Genomic DNA, 26,151 nt, shown 5'->3' on the forward strand with positions numbered 1-26,151 from the left:
GAGAACAATAATTGTTATGGGGACAGCAACTGCAACCACGCTGTTCAATTCTGAGTATTTCGTTACATTAGTTAAAGAAATTATGTAATTGCAAGATACGATTTGAAGGGAGATTGGTGGGATTTTCTTCCTCTGACATCAACCTTACCACCCTCTGGTAATGAATGACACATCCGAACCATTCCCATGCACTGGATATGTAAACTATGTTATTTAATATACCATACATAGAGTTCAGTTCACTTGTTTCTAATTCAGGTTATGACTTAAAACAACAAATCTTTGGTTCTTCTCTAAAACATTCACTTTATCCCTACTCACTGAACTTATTTCGAACCAGAAGTATCAAATCTATCTTCATGTTCTGCAGACAATACACCCTCCATTCCAAAAGAAACCGAACTTTTGAAAACAAATAGTACCACTAGTGCCATCTGTTGTAATATTTTACCGGTAGATGGCGTAGTCTTTCATTGACAACTGGTATAAATGTCATGACATTTGGATGCACGGCAACAAAGTTATTGCGTTTCAACTGTCAGTGTGTTGTGTACATCGGTCGGGAAATGAGTTTCAAACAACGAGCTGCAATTGAGTTTTGTGTTAAACTGGGTAAAACTTTTAGTGAAACGCACCAAATGCTACAAAATGCATATGGTGATAAGTGCCTATCCCGTGCGCAAGTTTACGAGTGGTTCAAGCGATTCAAATCGGGTAGAGAGACACTGGATGATGACGAAAGATCAGGCCGTCCCAGAACCGGATTATCGGAACAAAACATCGAAAAAGTGCGTGAATTCATCAAACATAACAAAAAATCGTCGGTGAAAGTTATTGAAATGGAATTAGGCATTCCTCAAACAACCGCATACCGCATTTTGACCGAAGTTTTGGGCCTTAAGAAGGTTAATTCGCGGTTTGTACCACACAAACTCACCGAAGACCAAAAAGTTGATCGAATTGCGCATTGCAAAGACATCGTTAAAAGTGCTCGGCAGGATCGAAACTTCTTGAAATCGACTGTAACTGGTGACGAGACGTGGTGTTTTGAATATGAGCCCGAAACAAAGCAGCAAAGTGCTGAATGGAGAGCGCCGGATGAAGGAATACCCAAAAAAAAGTCGCTTGGTGAAGTCAAAAGTTAAGGTGATGCTGATTTGTTTTTACGATTCAAAAGGAATTATCCACAAAGAATTTGTTCAGCCCCGCCAGACAGTCACTGGAGAGTTTTACTTGGGCGTCATGAAGCGTTTGCTGGCAAGAATTCGTCGTATTCGGCCAGAATATCGCGAAATCGGCAGTTGGACTCTTTTGCACGATAATGCACCATCACATCGTTCGCGACTTGAAACTGAATTTTTGGTCAAAAATCACGTTATTCGGTTGCATCATCCGCCCTATTCACCAGATCTCGCTCCGTGCGGTTTCTATCTGTTCCCGAAACTGCATTTGGCGATGAAAGGAAAGTGGCACGCATCGATTGATGCAATTGAGAAGGCGACGACCGCCGTCCTAAAGACCATTCCAATAAAGGACATGGAGAAGTCGTTTGACAACTTGTTGGAGAGTGCAAATATGTGTATCGATGCAGAAGGGGAATACATTGATTAATAAAAATGATTTGTTCCAAAATGTACATTGCTTTTTTGTTTTTTTAAAACGTTCGGTTTCTTTTGGAATGGAGGGTGTAGTTTTCTCTCGCTTCCTCTTTTGTAAACAAATTTCTCTATTTCACTTCACGTACTTCTACAGATAAATATGAATGCATATTCAATACCATTAATCGTGTCTAACTGACCAGAAAAATCATTGGTATTTTCTAAACTTTTTGATTTCATTAAATGGATTTCCAATGCATTGCTTGGAAGGAAAAGAATCTGTAACAAAATCGATCAAGTCAGCCGAATTGCTTTCATAAACTAACTGGAAAACCATCAAACGTACAAGAACATTGCTATTCATCTTTTTTCAGAGCTGGGTGTTTCAGATAAAACGTCCAGTGCTTATAAATCCGAGACAGCTGAGAATAAAAAGATGAAACAAAAACTGAGATAGGAAAATGTCATAGGGCGCATCACATGGTGTTGTTGTGGTGACCCCCAGGGCCCTCCTTCAAGGGGGCCCAGAGGCCAACTTCAAATTTTCAAATAGGAACATGTATTGAATCATACCTCATTCAATAGTACTTGAAAAACGAAACAACTTTTGTAGGAAACAATTTTCGATTTGAGCCACCGTTTTTAAATGGCCGCAAAAAGTGGGTCCTATATCAGATAAAACGTCCAGTGCTTATAAATCCGAAATGGCTGACAATAAAAAGATGAAACAAAAACTGAGATAGGAAAATGTCATAGGGCGCATCATGTGGTGTTGTCGTGGTGACCCACAGGGCCCTCCTTCAAGGGGGCCTAGGGGCCAACTTCAAATTTTCAAATGGGAACATGTATTGAATCATATCTCATTCAATAGTCCCTGAAATACGAAACAACTTTTGTAGGAAACAATTTTCGATTTGGGGCACCGTTTTCAAAATGGCCGCAAAAAGTCCTGTATCAGTTTGAAGTTGGCACCTGGGCCCCCTTCACGGAGTTTCCTGAGAGTCACCACAACAACACCACTTGATATGCTTTATCATCGTTTCTATCTCAGTTTTTGTTTCATCTCTCTATTCTCAGTCGTTTCTGATATAGGCCTATAAGCACTGGACGTTTTATCTGATATAGGACCCACTTTTTGCGGCCATTTTGAAAACGGTGGCCCAAATCGAAAATTGTTTCCTACAAAAGTTGTTTCGTATTTCAGGGACTATTGAATGAGGTATGATTCAATACGTGTTCCCATTTGAAAATTTGAATTTGACCCCTGGGCCCCCTTGAATGAGGGCTCTGGGAGTCTCCACAACAACACCATGTGATGTGCTCTATGACATTTTCCTATCTCAGTTTTTGTTTCATCTTTTTATTCTCAGCCGTTTCGGATTTATAAGCACTGGACGTTTTATCTGAAACACCCTATATATATATATATATATAACTTTGGAACACCTGCAGCAATTTTATCCAAACTTGGTGTATACGATTTAAAATCTGAAAAGATGTAGTAGGGGTAAGCTACTCCGGCATCCTTAGGTGTATGAATGGGAAGGGCTGGCATGTAAAAATAAACGAAAACGACCAATATTAGTGTCGAATTCGTAGTTTCCATAGGTTTGTTGATAGTGACACTTCCGATATTTTTAAGGCCAAGTTCAGACCCATCAGCATGGGGGATGAGAAGGGATGAAAAATAAAATGTCCAAAATGACCGATATTAGTGTCGAGTCCATAGTTTTCGGGGTCGCTGATTGTGACACTTTCGATAAGTTCAACCCTACTCTGCATGGAGAGTGTGAGAAGGGTAAAAACGCATCCTGAGGAGGAAAAGGCAGATCAAACGTGCGTTTCAAGTATTTTACATAAACATATTCTTTCTATGTGAAAACCAGGCATTCCAGGTAATACTAAATAGTTTCTGGGAAGATATTCACGAACAGCTATAAGATTATTAAGTTACTGAACTCAGGGAAAATCATCCCCCCTTCTTTTAATGAAATCATAAATTGCACACTGGAAATTTAGATACATAAATAGATAGATAAATATATTAGAATAACTGAGAAAAAAAAAACTAATCGATGGACTAGTGGGGACTCACACCCTATTTGTCGCTTACTCAGTGAATGTTCTTGTTCTATGATGTTGCTGGCAGTTCAAGTAGTACACCATTCGTTTGGCAAGCGGAAGATGGAATTTCTCTTCAGCGCAGTGATCAATCTCTCAGCCTAACATTGTTCCTTAAACGCTGATAGTGGGATCACAAAATAATTTTTAAATGAATAAATTGTTTGTATCAGTGGTGTACGCAGAATTTCATCAAAGAAGGTTGAAGCTCCGAAGTTCATATATTTTCAGGAATTTTGTATGTATATGTTAGTAAGATAAATATTATTTTCTAGTATCTTGTTCAAGGGGAGGTTGGAAGCCGAATCCCCGTTGCGTACGCTACTGATTTGTAGTATAAAAGTAAGGATTTGTACACAAATTAAACACTTATTTCTATACTATATAAGTAAAGCTCTAAGTGTAGCTAGGATCACAGTTAAACTCTTAAACATTGTCCTATATAGCGTTTATGCTGAGAAGGAATCAGAAACATATGTAGATTCAAAATAATAATAATAGAAACACGAGAGAAACTATCAAAAACACCTACTTCTGATTAACTCTGATACATGATCGAAATCATATTATACAAGCAGCTGCATTTAAAGAAATATAGAAATAAAAAACTGAAGTATAAATAATTAAAAGATATTAATAGTAAAAAATAAGATACTAGCAATTATCTTGAAATAGGATAAAATAACAATTTGTTGTATTTAAAAAATGAAAATGTAACATCCTCTAATTACAAATATTTTCTCTAGGAGTTGTACAACTTGTGAATAAAAAGAATGGTGGTTATTTCAACAAAAGCGATGAAAACATGTTCAAGACATTTTCAGTGTATTGTGCTTTGGCACTTCGTTATGCCAAGTTGCGAGAGCAGTCAATAAAAACTGTAAGTATTTGTTCGTTGAAAAAAAGTATTTAAAACCACTTAATAAGCAATTTTCAAGACATGATACGTAAAAACATTTTTTCCTTAAATGGAAATGACTTTTTATAATCAATTCATTAAGTGTGTTTCAATTTCAATCGCAAATGAGAACAGAAATAGGCAAACTTATCAGTTAAAGTAATTTGCTTGAAAATCACATTAATCTAAGACAGAACTGTGTTCCCAGTATGTTTATGTATGTTTATTGGGTATTTTGCAAGTAACAGGCTATTTAATTATATCTGTGTGTATAAAAGCTAACAATAATTGTTTTCCTTATAATAATAATAATAATAATAATAATAATAATAATAATAATAATAATAATAATAATAATAATAATAATAATAATAATAATAATAATAATAATAATAATAATGAAAATAGTTTAGGGTATCATTATGTTTCGGGCTCGATTCCCCATGAAAGTACACGTGGTTCAAGAACATATTAATATGCTTTATGAAAGAAAATGTACCAACCGATGATTCATCAGTAATTTATGTTTTGGATCTTCCTTGTTTTTTTTTTCCTTGTTCTTTTTTTTTCATTTTTGCCTTTGAGGAAAGTTTCTGGTTCGATTTTCGGTAGGATTACATGTATTCCGGATCCTACGTTAACTAGTTGTTCTATATTTCATATGGTCTTGGTGTTGCATAGAGAAAAAACTATAAATATAATAATAATAATAATAATAATAATAATAATAATAATAATAATAATAATAATAATAATAATAATAATAATAATAATAATAATAATAATAATGTTTTATTATTAGCTTAATTACAAACTTTATACAACAAGTAGTCATTATCCATACATACTGGTAACCTTCTCTTGAGTACTGTTGTGTTAATATAATTTCGTCTTTTCTGTAAAGTAAAGAGCTTAAACTAATTTCATAATTTTCAGTTCTATTTGATTTTGAGATATAGAAACGAAAATATGTTTTACAAACAATATTCTACATTAGATTGCTGTGTCGAAAAAAAAATCTTCGTTATTTCACACGCAGAACAAACTTACATTCTTTACTCATGCAAAATTATTGATCACGTCACGGAATACTGTATATACATGAATTGTGGAGTGGATAGACGTTAGAAAGTAGTATATTTCTACTTAGCAAATGAAACTTCGGAATAATCTCTGGAAACATATTAACGTGAGAGGGTCTTAGACCTTTAAGAAATTTCTCATCAAGTTTAGTCTAATTTAAAATTAGTAACTAAGTATATTTTTCTATAACTTCCTTACCTCAAGCTCTGAAATTCTTCGATTTTACCAAGTTTTCAATAAATTGTAGTGATTCGTCTTGTTGGTACGAGAGAGTATTAAAGTCCTTTTAAAGAATTGAAAGAAACAATTAGACTATGCAAGCATTTTCTTACTGTGCAAATGTAAATGATCTTCAGTTCTTATAGTAGTTGATGCAGAAATAATTGATCCAGTAAGCATTAAATAAGTTTAGTGCTGTCAAAAATCTATGAAATCTCACTTGTACAGTCTGCGAAAAAAAAAGTTCTTTCCGTTTGATGAAATGAGTTTCCTAAATAACTTCAGAATGAAAGGATAATTTGAGTACAGTTTTCAGGAAATTTAAAAGAATGTAATTTTCTGTACGTTCCACCGTTATTCCCAAAATAAATTTTACCAAACGGAAAGAACTTTTGTCGCTGACTGTACCGACTACTAATTTAATAAGTTTTTTTTATTCCACTAAGAAATGGTAATATTATCCCTTATCCAGAAAATCATCTTTGTTAATTTGATGTTCGATAAAGATTCAAGAAAAAGCAACCAAGCATGGGAAAATTTCGAATTGCATTTTTTATACTGACTTGAGGACGCAGAATTATTGTGCGTCCAATGAAATTATTGTTAAACATATCCGTTCATACGATCACAAAAAATGACACTCTTGTGCGTGGGTTTAATCGGGGTTTTCACGTTTCCTTCCACTTTCTTCATTTCACCATTTCATTCAGTACGATACTCATCACCGTCTCCCTTAGCCTCGGAGCACAATAGCGGGACATTGAACTAATAAAATCTCAAACTTGGAATATAAATTTGCTTATATTTCAGATACTATTGATATAAGGAAGATTTTCTTTGAACATATTATACTAACTACATACAATAACTTTTTTTAAAATAAAATTTCGATTCCTTACTAAGGTAATTGATTGAAAAAAATAATACCGTTTCAAAATGAAAAAGTTATTAAGTGGATATGAGTGTAATAAAAGATTATATATATATATATATATATATATATATATATATATACAGGGTGGTAGGTAACTCCACCGACAAACTTTGGGAGGTGATTCCTTATATGAAATGAAAGAAAAAAGTTCTAATAAACATGGGACGAAAAACGTCTCCTTTCAGAGTTATGAACCGCCGAAAATTCGAAAATTCACGTTTCGAAACGCTCTGCCTTAGAAACTACAGGACCGATCCCAAGCGGTTTAAGGAATTACAAAGGAACTAGTATGCGAACTATCTAAATATCCATGTTTTACCAACCTCCGTTATCAGCGAAAGGAACGCGTTATTCGTACTTAAAGGAGTATCCCTATAGCTTAATTTCCTTTTTATAGTTCGTTTCGGCGATAACGGAGGATGGTAAAACATGAATATTTAGATAGTTCGCATACTAGTTCCTGTGTAATTCCTTAAACCGCTTGTTATATGTCCTGTACTTTCTAAGGCAGGGCGTTTCGAAACATGATTTTTCGAATTTTCGGCTGTTCATAACTCTGAAATGAGACGTTTTTCGACCTATGTTTATAAGAACTTTTTTCTATCATTTCATACAAGGAATCACCTTCCAAAGTTTGTCGGTAGAGTTACCTACCACCCTGTATATATATATATATATATATATATATATATATATATATATATATATATATATATATATGAATTGTACCGAAACATATAAAAATAAAAAAATAACGAAGAGAAGTATCAGAAGGATCAACTGTAGTACTTGGTTGATAGCTAGATGTACTAGGATTGTCCTGTTGAGCAGAAGCGCTTCGATCTATACAAAAAGAATGAAATTTAAGTTAATTATGTAATTTAAAACTACTGGAAAGTAAAAAAAAAGTGATAACACTAGTTAACAAGGTTTTTGTAACATAAGAGAAAATACCTGATCTTGAAGGAACTGTGTACGCTGAATTGGAATATGCATTCAGTTTTTCTTCATCATGTACAGTTTTCCCGCGACAGAGGGATTTTTGGAAAATTTCCTTAAAAATGTCCCTTTTTCGCGTATTTCATAATCCTAGCTTCTATTTCTTTATGCATAATAACATAAAAATTAAACCAAAGAAACCTTGATTGATACTTAATAAACCCTTCAAGTTTCAGAACAATCGCGTTCTTATTTTTAGAGAAATAAAGATATTTACAGTACTGGCACAATTCTTATGGATTTTTGAAAAAAAAAAAACATAATTTTTCTACAAAAACGACATTTAAGCAAACAAATAATAATGCAAATCAATTTTATTCACAAATAGTGAGTACGTCAATAGTAAACAACCATTTTAATATTTAGTTTGTCCACCCTTTGCATTAAAAAGTGCTTCAACACGCCTGGGCATTCCAGTGATCAACTTTCTGCACAATTCCCTGATTCTACCTAAATGAATCCATACTTTGATAAGACGTATGAGTTCTGTTTTGGTCGTTATGGGAATTTCGTGTATTTCATCTTTCAATACAGACCATAAACTCTCAATCGGATTCATATCCTGAGAATTTCCAGGCCATGAGAGAACTTCTACACCATTTTCTTCAAACCAGGTCTTCATTGACCTTGCCGTGTGACACGGGGCAGAGTCCTGTTGAAAAATCCAAGGTCTATCCGCAAACCTGTCCCTTGTTTGAGGTAGCAAACGTCTTTGTAGTACTTCTTTGTACTTATACTGGTCCATGGTGCCATAAACAATCTCCAAATGACTTGTTCCATGCACAGAAATGGCTCCCCAGACTATGACCTTCTGAGGGAATTTTACAGTCTTCTTTAAACATTCCAGTGTAAATTGCTCACCTGATCGCCTTCTTACAGTCTGCACACGGTCGTCAAGCACTGCAATGGTAGACTCGTCAGAGGACACAACTTGCAACAATACAGAACAAAAATAAGGCGTTGAACAGCTGAAGAAAGTGATGGAAGCAATTGAATAACGAGTAGACTTAATGACGTGAAAGTCTGCAAGGCTTACAATTGGAAGTAAAGTTTAATATTTTTCATAATTTTAATCATTTGTGTTATTAACGTTTTTACATGAATGTTTTAAACACTTACCTTCTCCTATTGCTCAGATGCCCAGTCAACGTGAGTCTCTGCCCAGGCCTTACGAGCCTGTTTCATCTTGTCAGTAAGACGAGGCTTTTTTCTGGGACGATATGCTTTTGGTCCACCTTCCAATAGTCTCTTATTTATTGTTCTGCGAGCAATGGTAATGCCTTCTGCTGCAAGTTGGTTGGAAATCATTCTGCAAGATGCTCTTCTGTTGTTAATTGCCATTTTAATTATTTTTCTGTCCATTCTCGGTTTTGTTTTCTTAGGTCTACCACATTTTCGAACCCTATTGGATGCCAAACTGTGGCAATATTCCAATTTCTTCTTGATATTACTGACGGTTTGAGTTGAAACTTTAAGTTTCTTCGTTTTTTCTTTCTATTTTAAGATGGTTTCTTTCAATAAAACACTAATCTGTCCAACCTTGCGAGGACTCAAATCACGAACTTTGCCCATGTCTGCTCAATTGCATAAACACATTAGAAAATCTGAAAAAAATAGTTGGCATTAAACTTAAATGCACAAATACACAGAACTAAAGTGATCACATGCAAATGACAGGCAGACAATGTAATAAGCACACATTTCTCCACGCAAATACCAGACTATTACTGAGCTCTGTCCAGACAATGCAGTGATTGTGTCAGGGTTGTCAGACGTTTTCTCTCTGTATTGCCAGAAACTCCCATATAAGACTGTAAAACCCACTTAAAATAACTAATAAATATTTGTTTGGTACTGGTGTGGTAAGTAAATAAAGTAGTAGTTAATAAAATTGTTTGCAAGACATTTTTGCACAAAAGTTTTGTTTTTATAAAAAATCCATAATAATTGTGCCAGTACTGTATATGTGTATGTTTTCAGATCTCTTGATTTAGTGAAAAAAAAAAAAAAAAAAAACTATTTGCTTCATTACCACTAGCGCAGACATACAAAAATGTCATGAAAAAGCCAGTAAAACTACCAGAATGTATGAAACTTCCATTCAGTTATACAAATGTTCATTCATGGTACCTTTTCTCCATTGCCATTATATCTTGGTGGAATCTTTCTTTCTGTTCGTCGCTGACAGCACGTAGATTGGCAGAAAAGAAGCTAAGGTAGCGGCGGCCGCTGGTAGAGAGCCAATGTGCCATTGCACTACCATAAATAATACAAAAAATTATATTATTTGACCTAAGGAACCAAGTACTCAATTTAACACACGATACTTTAATTGCAGCAGCAACATTGCTTACGAAAAGCTGGTTTGATTTGTGCGGTGATTGAATGCGCTCAGGAGCACTCGAGTGCCAGATTTCTCCGGGCTCTCCCGATGGTCTGAAAACTGCTTTCTGCGCATGAATGTTACTCAGGAACCAACACGAAAGTACGGAGGAATAACTAATATTTTCTGCCACCGTCGATGCAGGCTCCAAGCAGATTTCTCTCGGATCTGAAAGCGCCTCACGTGACTCCTGGTTTATTTGTTTGCGTTCTAGTATTACCAAGCTAGCTACTGTCTAACTAAATATTAGCTATTATTTTTTGTCATTTGGATTTGATTCAGAGAAACAATTAATTACATAGAGTAACGTGTGAATTATGTATTTTTGGGAAGTTTGGATGTGCCTTTCATTATAGCGCTGTTCTCTACTTTCCTCTTTTATTTTTTTTAAACATTATTCAGATCTACGTTTTCGTCGCTATCATATGATGACAAACTAACACATAAAAATTTAGGAAGGCTAATACCTGATTTAAAATTGTGTATGAAGCAGATGACCCGTTATAAACAAAGATTGCGTCAATTTAACAAGAACATGTATTTGAAAAACAGTTGGATTTGTGGTTGTGAATGCTTTATTCTGTTTTCCGTGTGTTTTATTCAAAGGTGACGCAAACTGAACAAATTCTGGCGTCACTAACTTAGTGCATATTTGGGATATCTTTTTTAAAAAGAAAAGTCAACAGTACACTTGAACAATATATTTTGTCACGGTATATATTACTTTTTTAACGTATAAGCGTGAGACAGAACATCGCAGTATGCGTTATTCTGAACAAGAGAGACCGTAATGCTAACGGTTCCTAAAACTTCTGACATCCCATCGAGGCATTCTATGTTCGCTACTCTCAGACTTTAACTTTTGGATCCAACTTGAAGGCAAAGCATACCTAAGGATTCTATTAGGAACATGTCTGGGAATTATGCATCCTAGGAGGTTCCTTGAGCATTCATTGCACATTCCTGAATGAGACATTTTTGAATAGCTTATGTAAGACTTGCTTCACGCTGTTATGGACTGCCACTTCAGTTTCTCGAATTTGAATTAACGCATGTTGTAATGTAGCTTTCCGCGATTTTGGGCAGATCGAATCCTGAAAGTATGTAATTTTCACTACAAGCCTATATGAAATTTTTCATATGAGAAATTATCTCATACAGATTGTCGGTAAAGTTCATTAACAATCTATATCTACCTATCTATCACTAATTATTGTGTAATAAAATAATTGTAAAATGTGTTATTTTTGCCTTTGGGTGTTACTTTTTTTTCTTTTTTACGAATATGCTCTTTTACCTTCCACAATTTTGGCACTACCACTTCATATAGTCACGAGCCGCCACTGAGCTAAGATGAAAGTGTAAAAAGTAGATTTTTAAAGACATCCTACAACCTAATTCTTTGTATTTCTGTAGCATGTCCTGTACGATTTCACTGTAGTTCTTTGCTTAGTTATTGCCCAGAAAGTTGCGCACAACACACATAAATGCTCTCCAGGCCGCTAGCTCATCACTGTTTAATTTGCTGTCAAAGATATCATCAAGCATGGGTTTCCTAATCTGGGGACAAACAAACACTCCCACTGAAATCTTAGCATCACTCAGGTTAGGAAACTTATGTCGCAAATGCTTGAAACCTTAACCAGTTGTGTTCATGGCTTTGACAAAGTTCTTCATAAGTCCTAACTTTATATGAAGTGGTGGCAGTAGTATCTTATTAGAAGCTATCAAAGGAGCATATTTGATGTTGCATTTTCCAGGAAGGTAATTCACTTTAATAGGAATATTTAATAACAATTTAAAGAAGACAATGGAAAGAAGTCGCAAGATTGCATGTATATGTATTGGGATATACATAGGCTGTGATTAATAAATATACATTGAATTCAATTTTCATTCATTCTGAAAGTTTACATAAACTTCTAATTCTACAGAGAGTGATACAAGTGAGTGTATTGTTAAATATTGTGAACAGTCATGTTCATGTCTGTGCTTGTGGCAATAAAGCAAATCGTTTTTCCCCAAATCAAGAGATCTTAAGTATAGTGCAATGAACAATACACACAGTACACATATAAATATCTTTATTTCTCTAGAAATAAGAACGCGATTGTTCTGAAACATGGAGGGTTTATTGAGTATCAATCAAGAGCTAGGGTTATGAAATACGCGAAAAAGGGACATTTTTAAGGAAATTTTCCAAAAATTCCTCTGTCGCTGGGAAACTATACGTGATGGAGAAAAACGGAATGCCTATTCGAATTCACCGCAAAAAGTTCCTTGAAGATGAGGTGTTTTCTCTCATGTTACAACAAAAATGTTAAAATTTGTTGATTAGTGTAATTAACCTTGTGAAATATAATGATCTATTCATCAATCTAATCACCAATCTATTCATCAGAAGAACTATTCAACAATTCTTTTAAGTTATTGCTTTTTTTGATTACTTTTGTAAATTACTTTTGTTAGTTATCATATCTGCATTAAAAATCTAAACTATACAGCACGTTTGTTTATTTATTACATTATTTTGATAATAATAATAATAATAATAATAATAATAATAATAATAATAATAATAATAATAATAATAATAATAATAATAATAATAACTTGTTATATCCCGACCAGCGAACAAGTGTAGATAGCCGATTTTATAACTAAAATGTAAACACCAGTGTTACCAACCAGTTAACTTGTAATTAATTTACAACAGTTCTTGTTAACTTGTTTGTAATAAACCATTTCACGTATATGTTCAAGTTAAGTGAAATATAGTTTCGGAAGTTATTTCCAGAACACTTTAAGTCACCTGCAAAAGTATACACATTCTCGATAATTATTTGGTAATAAATAACTTGTGATTGTGACTAAATGACCTCAAAGTTGTACAAAGTATCAGATTCTCTCTTTGGCAAAGAAAACCGAATTAAAATTGGTCACTTTGGCTTGTTTCGCAATGAGAGGGCGTGTAGGGGTGTGTTATTTTAATGCTCGAAGACAGCAGTAATAAAACAATTAGTCCGAACCCACGCGGTTGCTTCTTATACCCATTCATGAAGAAGATAGGTGCTAATGTTAAACAATTAACTTCAGCATTTTAAAAGAAATAATAATGATAATTAAAACAATCTAGCTACCCATTTCTTTTGAAACCTTATGTATCTCATTTCAATACTTCACTTGAAATAAAGATCACAGCTAGTTAAAGATGATTCTTATTTGTTTGAATTCTTTTCAGAGAGGCAGGTTTTGTTAAATAAGACCGTACTACTTCTGATACGTTAAGCACTTTTCTTTCAAGTCAATAGACAAATTCCATTAAAAATATGTTCAATGGAAAAATGTGTTACCGTTATAATGTTTGGAAAGACAGCCACAAAGATAACGCTAGGTTTCTAAGTTTCAAATTATACTGTATGTACAAACAATTAGTAGAATTAATTCTTTATCACCTAATGCTAAAACCAGAGATAAATTCAAAGGAAGTCCAGGGAGAATTTCTGTTCTCTTAAATACAAATTGTGAATTTATTATATGCTGAAGCAATGATATTTACGCTTATACAACTCATACGCTCATGTTTTATCAAGTACTTTTCTTTCAACTCTACCAAAGGGCCTGATTTCGACAATGATCCTAAAAGAAATACGCACTCTAATCAAATTTTACAAGTTAATCCCGAAAGCAAGCTTTTCAATCCCATAATCCTTTTAAAAGTGCAGGGGAAAATTTTTCTTCACCTCGCTTTCACATTTAACAGGTTCAGATTCTTTGAAAAACTGAAATAAAATTCTTTAGTTTAACGCTCCACGGATATGTCATTTAGGCTACAGGAGACGAATGATCAATGAAAGTGAATGATTGTAAAATTAAAGTTTTGTGCTCTCCCACCAGAAATCGAGCCCGGAACATATGCACCAAAACTATACGCGCTAGCCACTAACACAGCGAAGATGAATTTCACATTCCTCGGGTGAAAACGTATTTGAATTCTCTCCTGACTGAAACTCAGAAGAAAATTTATGTATACACATTTAAATACACATTTAAAACACACAAAAAATCATCGTATAAAGTTTGTTCAGCCTTACCCTTAACTTGATTTAAACTTATATATACCTTCAAGATATCACATACTTCTCTAGACCAGTGCTTTGCAACCTTTGGATTATGGCGACTCCTATTAGTACACACAACTTTACTGTTTACATAACACTAGGTACCCACCCATAGATATTTTTGTTAGGAGGATCCAAAGTCGAAAGATTGGAGAAGTTCCGGACAGGGCAGACGATGATAAAACATATTTGAAAAAGTTACGAAGTTTTGAGATGGTTCAAACCCGGTGGAATCTCCGGTAGGTGGGCCTCTGTACGAAGCCCATTCACTAGTTTCTTTCCAAATATTAAACATTCTGGTAAAGTACAAACATCCTTTATCGAGAAACCCAATTTTAAATATTCTTCGTTATATAGTCTGAATTTAGTGTTCTTACAACATTAAGAACAGAGACACCTAGAGATATTATTTAATGTTACTTCACAAAATTGTAGAAATCAACAGGTTGATCACACAGTTAATGAACTGAACGAAAATTTATAAGATGTTTAATATTGTTTTATCACTGTATTTAAGTCATAATCTTCACAATATTTCGATTCTCTCTTGAATCATCCTCAAGCGCAGACATGATGCCAGCTGGAATCTATTTTTTTTATTACATTATTGTATCTCTTTAAAACCTGTAAACAAAAAATCAGAACCAAGTGTTCCATGGTATACTTCTATAATTCTATTCACCACTTCCGAGTTATTGTGTAAACAAACCTGTTGTCTTAATTTCTTAAGTTCTTTTTCTCCACCACTGTAAGTTATTTAAACCTATTTACAGGCTTGCAAAATAAATGGAATAATTATCCAGACATCATCAAACAACAGATCATGAAGTAGACAGAGTTACAGTGTTACACTCTTGCTGAAATAATATTGATAGGAAAATTTTTGAATCTTTCTTTACTAGTACAAGAAGATTTGAATTAAACTTGGATAGCGGGAATCTGGATAATAGGTGGAACAATGTAATAAACTAATTAACTTCAATTGAATATAATTAATTTTTATTTTGTTGTTACTTTTTCAAATGTAAATAATGTAAATAAAAACTTTTTGAACAAGTAATGAACATAGTGTTTTTTTTTAACACAGAAAACAAATATTATCGTTAAAGTGGCAACATTGACCTTCTTAACCAGTACTAAAGCCATAGTTTGAGAAGACGTTTTCGGGAAGAAAATAGGAAAGGAATTATAATTAGTGCAACTATTAAACTAAAATATAAAATTAAAATAAAAATTAATATAGCATTGAAATATAGCATTGTTGTCAATGTTCAACAAGAAGACTGCTAATTATAGTAACAAAGGAGTAAGGATCAAATGTGAATATTGTGTGAAAGTGGTGTAAAACAAAAATTACTCAACTGACATTTTCAGCTGAAAGGATAAGTGACATTTATTCCATTTATTTTGCAAGCCCGTAAATAGGTTTAAAGAACTTACAGCGGTGACAGAAATTAAGGCAATAAGTTTGTTTGCATAAAAACTCAGAAGTGGTGAATAGAATTTCAAAAGCTCATCTTTGAACACTTGACAGAACACTTGGAACATCTTTCTATTTACACGTTTTGAAGAGATATAATAATGTAACCAAAAAAATCGATTCCGGCTGGCATCACGTTTGCGCTTGAGGATGATTCCAGAGAGGATCGAAATATTATGAGAATAATGACTTAGGCCAGTTTTAGACGAAAGCATTTATCGTAGCATTTTTGGTAGCAAATGTGCTGCCAAAAATCTCGTATAATATTCTATGGCATCAAAAGTATATTGTGCTTTTACACGGTAGCATTTTGATAAGCATTTTGTCGTGACATAGCAAACAAAACACTGGAGAAGAGCGCAATTATGGCTCCAAAACTAAAACCAGATATTTCAGTCACTATTTCTTCTAAAGCCATTTTTCGCATATGGTTATTATGATACAAAGGACTTTTAACGGTGCAGTTATACTATACAGATCCATAGATTTTAAAATTTACAGAAGAAATTTCTAATGTTTTAATAGTGTAGTGTATAAGTAGTGGAAATATGGTGTGCACTTACATCTGAGGTGCGTATTTATGTGGAAATATAGAAATTAAAGTCGAACCTGAAATGCACGTAATTTTCAATAAGCTGCATTAAAATTTTGGCAAGTCTGTAATTTCCCCATTTTGTATCGAAAACAGAACCCAACCATCCCCTTCGGGGCTTCTAACCCATTCCCACTACTGCTGCTACTACTACTACTACTACTGCTACCACTACTACTCCTATTCCAACTACTACTACTACCCGTTCGTACTCCTACTCATATTCCTACTACTACTACTACTCTTACTATTACTACACCTACTGCTACTGTTACTATTACTAAGTACTCCTACTACTACTCTTACTACTACTTACTCCTCCTCCTCCTCCTCCTCCTCCTACTACTACTACTACTACTTCTACTACTATTACTCTTACTACTACTACTACTATTAATACACCTACTACTACTTACTCCTTCTCCTACTACTACTACTACTGTTACTTATACTATGGATCCGTATAGTAAAACTACACGCTACCACCTGTTAAGGTGAACCTGCACCGGAGAATGCAAGAGCACACCAATAAATGAAACGAGAAAGTTTTTTTAAATGAATTTCTGTGTTTGCGTATAGTGAAACTGCACGCTTTTAACTTTGTACAAACATGGATATTTCTCATATTTTTTAATCAACATAATAATAGTGTCCCTACTTCAACTCATTTTTCTTTACTACAATTCAATTTCCCACACATCGCTTCCTTTTAACACATCACGGCGCTGCAATCGGAGCAGAAATGCTGGGGAAAATGCTACGAAATAGAGCAGGTTCTATCGACAAGAAATGCCATAGGATATGCCATGGCATGGGAAATACTATAGCATTTGCTACTTTACACGGTAGGATATCGATGATACGATTTTTGCTACGAGAAATGCTACGATAAATGCTTCCGTCTAAAACTAGCCTTAAATACGAATGGAAGTTAGTGGGTACAAGGTAAGGTTTTGAGTTTACTTTTTATTACTTTACAGCAATTGGAATATAGCATTGCTTCAGATATGTTTTCAGTATATTTGGCTCCATGTCCACATGACATAACAAGGTTACAGCATTTATATGATACTACGCCAGTACCAGAAGAATTCTCAAAGTAAGTAGAATATTTGAGGTTTTGAGAATTTAAACAAACTGTGTCCAATATGATCGATATTGAGATAATACATACTATCTTGTATGAGTACTATTGAGTAAAAAATTTGTATCTCCAGGAACAGATGTGTTAATATATAAAATTTTCTGCTGACATGTTAATATGAAATATAAATATCATATAGCCCGTACATAAACGTGGGATTTAGCTCGATTTTTGCAATTTGTGCGATTTTTGCAAAAATTGGTATTGTGCACTTCGGATTCTTACACATTTATTTAGCATTACATAGGCTATAAAGACAATGTATAAAATAAGTTACTTGTTCAGTTTCTATACTGAAAAAACAAATATATATTTATGATGTCTTTAACAAATAACTCAAATTAAACTGTGTTCCTGTAATGAAACGTATGTTCATTTCTATTACAAGCAGCTGAACACATACATACAGTACTAGATTTATGTATATAAAATAATGAGCTCCTTCGTGGCTACGCAGTTAGTATACACGCCTTTGGCGTGGGAGATTCCGATTTAGTTCCCGGCTGAAGCGTCTCATACAGCTTTATTGCTGAAGGGGATGCTAAATGAAAACCAAATCAAATGAAAATCAACGTATAAGATATTAGGGCTTCACTCTCTTGAGAGATTCAAAAACAATAATGGAAAAACTGGATGTACATTTCCAAAATAACTATAAGATAAACAACAAATCAAATAATACCTATAACAAATCAATAGGCACCTAATACACAGATATTTTAGTGATACTTTAGGGAGCAAACTAGCAGGAGGGGCCAAGTTAGTTACATCATAAGAGCTTTTACGACACAAAACACTATTGCTGTACAGCAATAGTGTTTTGTGTCGTATAAGCTCTTATGATGTAACTAACTTGGCCCCTCCTGCTGGTGTAACTAACTTGGCCCCTCCTGCTAGTTTGCTCCCTAAAGTATCACTAAAACATCTGTGTATTAGATGCCTATTGACAATTTGTTATTGACAGAGAACATCTGAACATATAAAGAACTCCATTACCTTTAGTAACTTAGAACCTCATCTGACATAAATCCGGTTCTGTATACACACCTAGGCACTAAAAGATTAATAACTGAGAACAGTGATAATAAAAACATTAAAATAAACTAGTGTTCGTGCTGACAAAGATTAAAATTGAGTTGAGTTGATTTTGAGTTTAACGTCCCTTTCAGTAGCGAGGCTATATGAGACGGGATCTACTGATTAACATGGAATCCAAAGTATATGAGCTGCCGCCGGGAACCGAACCCGGGTCTCTCACGCCAAAGGCGCGTACGCTATCCATCTAGCCATGAAGGAGAGCAGGATTAAAATTGAATAAGAAAATAAAAAAAAAATTCTAATTTTGATCCTTGTAAAATCCTGGCATTACTTTGTTTTCGGCTGTTACCTTTAGCGTTGCACAAGATGGTTAAAAATTGGCGTAAATAAACATAATAAGTAAATAAATAAAAAATGTCAAGGAATCGAAAGTAATAAACTTGCTTGAAAAGCAGTAGAAAGTGAAATTTCGCTCGTCACATCACAGTCTGTTAAACTATCCCTAACCAAAGACCACTTTAGAACCTACATGTACATAAGATAAAATGTCTTCCCGTGTTTTTTTCCATTTAGTTAATAACTTTCCTCCTTGATACTTGTTTATTTAATTTCCTATGTTTAACTGCTGAGAGAAAAGATGCAGGGAAGAATCAAAAGCTATTTAGTGTCGAAATTCCACAAAAATCAAAATTAAAATTTTTGAGATTCCTGATGGTGCCTATAGCGGTTAAAGTGTTACATACATTAAAAACTTAATCAAATGAGAAGCAAAATGGTTTAAAAAAGTAAAATAAATAAAAAATAAAACGTATTATAATTATTTACGAGATACTTTCGCTATCGCTTTCGAAGACTGTTAAACACGAGTAACATTGAAGCATCAAAGAAAGAGTGTTTTAATGTAATGCACTATGAAATCACATTGGTTGTGATCGTAAACGCCGACGGGTAGAAAACATTGGATCAAGTGGGGGATAACGAATGTTCAAGAGACGAGATGAAACAAAGCTCTTCCAACAGATACAGATACACTATCTAAGATCAGGAGACTTTATTTATTTATTTATTTATTTATTTGAGACGAAATAGCCTCAACTCTTGTTCCATAGGTGTTGCGCGATTCAGTTGTTGTAACTAGAGCTTTTGCTTACATTTATTGATTTAGAAGAACCAGTTCTGTATGAAGATTTGGAGCAAAGAGGCTCGTGCAGTAAAGATAGTGTGGAAGCTGAAGTGATAGATATAATTTAATACGTTATTGAATTTTATTTACGTTATCTCTGATTACAGTTGAGAAAAGAAAATTACTCCAAGATCGAACTGTGGCTAGTTCTTCAATTATTTGTTTAATTAGTAACTAACCTAACGTTTCAATTGATTATACCTCTTAAAGCAGCACTTAGCACAGTTTAAATGTGAATTGACGCTTCAAGATAGTCAGAAATGAAGAAGTAAGAGAAGATAACATGAGTCAATTCTTTTCACTGGAATCTTTCAATGTTGAAGTTAGTAAAGTACAGTCATACTTGAAACGTTTTTAACAAATGTACATATTAGCGGTCTTGCCATAAAATACTAAAAGGGCTAGTTTTTGTCGGTGATAACTTATGAAGATCTAAACCGTATGTGTGCACAAATATGTCCTATGATAAGAAACTGAACACATAAGAGAGTTATTTGATCCTTGAACATTTTAGCGTGAAAACAAAGGAGTTTGTGGAAATATTCCATTTCTACAAAATTAAACAAGAAAGAAATCAGATCAGATCGAGATGTTTGTGTTAACTCTAAGAAATCAAGCGTCATATTCCAATTTGGGAGCTTGCTTGGAATATGCTTTGAGGCACCAATCTGTATTTGCGCTTGTAATGAAACGGCTCGAAGACATATGTTAACTAATGCTAATTGCACGAAAACTAACAATTCAACAGATAGTGGATTTGGTTTGTTCGGTAGAGCATACGGTAGCTCAGTTAAGATTCTTTAAAACCAAAAGCTATCCTTCTCAAGACGTGCACCAAATAAAAATAGGAAAGCACCAGAGGCAAATGTCATAATAACAGAAATCATCAAGCTCATTTTCTGCATTTTCATCACAGTTTACTTGAAGTAGTTGCTAGCACTACCCACCTGAACATGCAGGAGATGTAGAAAACGGTTCACCGCAAAGAATAAGTGTCCAGCCTGGGGTAATCGATGCTTCAGCTGTTAGCATAAAACGATTTTTCTTAAACGTTAACGTTAATAAGATTAGAAAAGCATCAATCATATAGTCAGTGTTTTGTAATTGGGTGATTCAGTTGTAACTAGGAGAGTTATCTATTTATATTTGTTGATTCAGGAGAATCAAGTTTGTATGAAGATTTGGAGCAAAGAGTCTAGTGTAGTAAAGAATAATAAATAATAAACAAATGTGTAGGTTTAAGTGATAGATGATTCGTTTATTCCAGAAGTTAATACATTATTGAGTCATGTTAAGATTATCTTAGAATAGAGTGAATAAAGTGAATTACTTATGGCAGTTCTTCTATCATTTGATTAATTCGCAATTAACATAAACTATCGTCTCGTATATAACAGGGCTTATACCTCCATTCCTTAACTATACTTCCATTCGTTCTCCCAACTTCTTGTACATTTCTAACCGTTCCTCATTCCTGTGTGTTTAGCAATAGATAACTGACAATAACAAAGTGACGAACAAGATACATTTGGCACTTTTTCGTTCTTATTTCAAATGATCCATATTTCAAATTTACGCAGTTAACACACAGTGGCATCATTTGGGCCTTCAGTGGAAAGCATTTCCCTCACCCCTTCTCATGAATCTGATATATGTATGATTGTAATCAATAATATAATAACGAAAACATGAAAAATCTACTTATATCGGAGGCTCTTCTCCCCCCTTCCTTGAAATAACGATATTGTTGTTAACACTGTTCACCCTTAAATAACTAAAAATAAAACATTTCATCAAAATTCACAATCTTTTGGAAAATCGAAGCAGCAACAAATTACCATAATAACTTTCTTCTTTCAAGGCTATTGATAACCAAAATGCCAGATGACAAGAAATCTTGAACATAGTCTTTCGAAGTGAAAAATAAAGAAGTCGTTATGACATATTAGGTACAGTATCAATAAATTGGCATAAATGTTCACAGTAAACGGTTGAGGCTGGGGGCAGGGAAAAAATAGAAAGGAGAAGACACGCGAGAACAATTGAGGGGGTGACCGCAACAGTGGTCTAACCCACACTTTTAAAAATGGAGAAAAATCAAGTTAAACTTAAACACATGTGGTTTTCTGTACAATATATATATGTACAATGTATGACACATTCAACCACTTGTGGTTGCTTTTGTTATATTGTACAAAAAGCACATGTGTTTAACTTAAATTTGATTTTTCTCCATTTTTTAAAAATGTGAGTTAGACCACTGTTGCGCTCACCCCCTCAGTTTGTCTTCCTCCCTGTTAATAAATATTCTGGAAAAAGGAAAATAGTTGTTTGAGAACACTAATACTATTTAAATAACTTGCAATAGATAACTAAAAAGTAAATATTATGTACCCGAAATAAAATGGACTTGAATCTCATTTAAAACTTATGGATATTGTTTTGTACAAATAGGAACACGAAAATAATACGAAAATACTGAGGGGGCTAAGCCCCCTTAACGACGTTATTTCGGGGGAGCTCTGAAACATCAGGTTCCGGAACCTATGGTTGTGACATTTTTGCTTGTTTATAGAACTAAAATAAAAAAGAACATAAAATTTATCTTTTAAGTGATAACATTTTAAATTCCTTTTCAAGACCCTACAGTAGAATAACTCACAATCCTTATTAGCCAATATTATGGACGCTAGCATTGTTACATGGTTATTTATTTTGTTATCTTTCTTTAGTTTCGATTGGTATCTATTCGGATATGAAGACGCTTTAGAAGTGTTTTTTGTCCATATGGTGGATGAGATACTTGGATTCGGAAAGGTTCAACTTAGTAATGTAATGAACTTCATTATGATGGTGAAAAAGACATATCGAAATATACCGTATCATAATTTTCATCATGGATTCAATGTTGCTCATTGTATGTACAATATTCTTCTGCGACATGGAGATATCTTCTCATATTTAGAGGTAAAGTAAATCATATTATATTTCTAATATACTCCAAAACATTGAGTCTGAAACATTGTTAAATTATTTTTACGATAGTATGCAGGTCACTGCTAGGACTGTTACAAGTATGAGTCTTACTGTTATGAGTAATCAAACAATAGATATCCGCTACTTTACAGATATATAAATTTTATGTACACCACAAAAGTAAATAAAAAATAAATAAATAAATAAATAATCTATTCCAGCAGAATAAAATCAACTGCATCAGATTGGTAATAAAAGACATAATTGTTAGAGCCACGAAAATGAACTTTTCTCTATTTTCTCCAAAACTACGCATGAAAAGTTTTCCTCAAGCACATAATTTCCTCCTTCTAACACTGAATTCTTTTTAGTTCGATTTTTTTGTTTAATTCTTGCTTTACTTACCGGAAAAAATTGAAAATGTTACTTTTGCTATTATTTTGTTTAAAAAATATCGCTCACTGATTTTTTTTTGCTTATTTAAAAATATACAAGTCTAACGAAAAGAATCGTTTCCAAAGAGTCTGGACAGTTTAGAATAAAAACTCTGGCAACATTGTGCACTAAACATTTAAATGTTTCAATGATTTGATTCAATTAAGCTTTTATTGACTTAGCTAAGTGCTTAATTGCCTCAAACGAATGTTAACGGAAAAAATTGTTCACCATTGTTGGTGGAAAATCGTTCAAACCACTGGGAATCTTTCTTATTCTTCGTTGGTAACAACCTATTGTTGTTTCATTCAGTGGGTGTCAGACTTTCTACTTACCAGAAAAGTTTGTCGGGGTGGCAAAATCAAAATGTGAGATGCACTGAAACACTATTTGCTGAAGGACATACCCTCAACAAATCTAACATGTAATCATAATTTATTTATTCTGGTTCCGGGGAGGGGTTGGGTGGAGAATTCCGGAGGGAAAGCTCTGCGAAAGTATGCCTGGAAGAAACATTGGTGGGTGTGGTCATTTTGATATGAACCCATTCCATTTGAGAAATCAATTAACTATTGTTACAATCAACCAATCAAAACTATTTTACACCAATAAGATTTGAAGAAAAATAACTTTTCCACTAATCGAAATTCAGTATAGTCCATAAATTAAATAAATTTAACCAATCAAAATTCAGCAAAGATAAAATAGTAAATAATATGATATCATATCAAACAATCCATATGACGTCATAAGTAAATATTTTAGTGTCCAAAACGTTTTAGAAGGGATCCGGGTAAGTATAAACCAAGAGTACCTCCCGAAGGCTAAGGTGTAAGACTCCACCTAAAATTATTTTATCAACTACAAAAATCATTGCTTCATTGGTATATTGGTCTGGATGGAGACCTTAAGATACCCCGTTCCAAATTACACGCCGACCTAAGAGTACAAGATGGCCCTTTCAAAAATTGCCAAAATATTATTTTAACACCAATCTACGAGTACAAAATAGTTCTATACACATATCTCAGGATACACGATACTTCTATATAAACCAGTCAAAAAAATGCTAAATCAAATCACCCATCTAAGGTCCTCCAAAATTGCAAGAGATACGTAAAGACCTTCCAAAAATGCTAAATCAAATTACCCATCTAAGGTCCTCCAAAATTGCAAGAGATACGTATCTTGGACCAATACATTCCTACCAAAATTATAACCTTGACCATTTGACCTCCAAAAATTCCCATCATTGGACCATATGGTGCAATGAAATCTCAACTTAGAGGATAACTTAGGACAAAAACCTTCCAAACTTGATTTCTTGGTATTTTTTTAACTAGCCAAGAAAACGAAATGGAAAACCTAAATTTTCAAATACATACCCTGGTCCTCTATCAGTTTTTAAAAAGAACTCCTAAAATTTAAGTGGTCCTGTAGACCTCCAGAAAATTGAGGGAGAGGAGAATGGTAGCTTCACAAAATAAAGGAGGTGGGTCAAGATACCTCTCCCGAAATATGTTTTGGCAATTAAGTACTCCCAATTTTTTTGCTGAATCAGTTGCACCAACGCCTCTACGTACTACTACAATTAATCAAAAACAAATCAAAATGAAAATCTCTAAAGACAACTTAACACATATTAACAAAAATACAAATGATTTTCTGCGTCAGTTCAAGCTACTAATAAAATATGGGTACACTACTACTTGTCACCCCCATGCTCATTAATTTAGATTAATTGAAACATGACTAATCATATATCCTATTTCTTTATCTTTTTCTATACCCAGAGGAGATGCCTGATTGTAGAACTTCATGTATGTATTGAGACGGACATTTTTTTTTCTTAACGGATATAATTCTCTTTACTTTATTTCTCATTGTATATTGTTTCTCTTCATTAATTCGAATATATAAATATCAGAACTGAACTTTAATCAATTACTTTGATTATTTATTAATTACATTTAGTTAGCTTTCTATATCCTATAGACTGTTTCTAGTATATTTGTCATGAATCACTTGCTAATGGTTTCGAAATAACATTCAAAGACCACGTGCGATATTCACAACAATGAATTAAATTTCAGTAAACATCTGCAATATTTTGAAACTGTAAATTTCATTGTCAAAGATGTTATCCAAAAGACCGTAAATATAGAGAATAAACTTAAAAGAAATAATATTCACTTAAGTTAACTTATTTAAGTTCCAATTTTAAGTATATATATATATATATATATATATATATATATATATATATATATATATATATATATATATATATATATATATATATATATATATATATATATATAGTGGCGGATCCAGGATATCATCAAGGGAGGGACTAAACCATAATTTGCCGTTTTATCCAGTGTAAAGCAGAATTGAAGCCCATTTTATCCAGTGTAAACCTGAGCGTCAAGGGTGGGCTATAGCTCCTTAGCCCCCCTTGGATCCGCCCTTATATATATATATATATATATAATTAATCGTTCTATCTTAAAAATAACTAAAAATTAGAGATTTTTATGTTATATATTTTTATATTTCCTTACTTTTATAAAACAAAGAGTGTCAACGCCTCGACCGCTGTTTACTAATCGAGCAACATGTCGTGAGAAGTGGCTCACTGTGGTATGTATCTTACTGTTTGTATCGATCATTATTATTGATGTACGATTCGCTCTAGCGGACTACTGAACGAACAGGTAGACAGCCTTTGATTTGTAAAATAAGAAATAGCTCTCAATTTTAAAGAGGTTGGCCACTCTTGCTATAAAACATACAAATTGTAATGTTTAATGATCTTGATTTTTCAAGTACTTTTAGATTTAAGCGTAATTTTTCTCTTTTAGTTGTTAATGTTTATTATTATTATTATTATTATTATTATTATTATTATTATTATTATTATTATTATTATTATTATTATTATTAT

At 33.5% G+C, this 26,151-nt stretch overlaps 1 protein-coding gene across 5 annotated transcripts in view; it reads left to right on the forward strand.

Moving 5' to 3' along the window:
* The window catches only part of LOC145662974 (cAMP and cAMP-inhibited cGMP 3',5'-cyclic phosphodiesterase 10A-like), a 140,867-nt gene that overhangs the window by 88,626 nt on the left and 26,090 nt on the right, over positions 1-26,151 (forward strand). For 4 of the 5 annotated variants that reach the window (XM_081729079.1, XM_081729061.1, XM_081729088.1 and 1 more), the window contains exons 9-11: positions 4,466-4,599; positions 17,409-17,527; positions 22,526-22,760. In XM_081729079.1, coding sequence (XP_081585205.1) covers positions 4,466-4,599; positions 17,409-17,527; positions 22,526-22,760 — 488 coding nt within the window. The remainder of the gene's footprint in view (positions 1-4,465; positions 4,600-17,408; positions 17,528-22,525; positions 22,761-26,151) is intronic. The other variant, XM_081729096.1, reaches the window with a different exon arrangement.

The sequence above is a fragment of the Thermobia domestica genome, chromosome 1 (genome assembly GCF_964235325.1).
Source record: "Thermobia domestica chromosome 1, izTheDome1.hap1.1, whole genome shotgun sequence".
Taxonomy (NCBI): Eukaryota; Metazoa; Arthropoda; class Insecta; order Zygentoma; family Lepismatidae; genus Thermobia; species Thermobia domestica.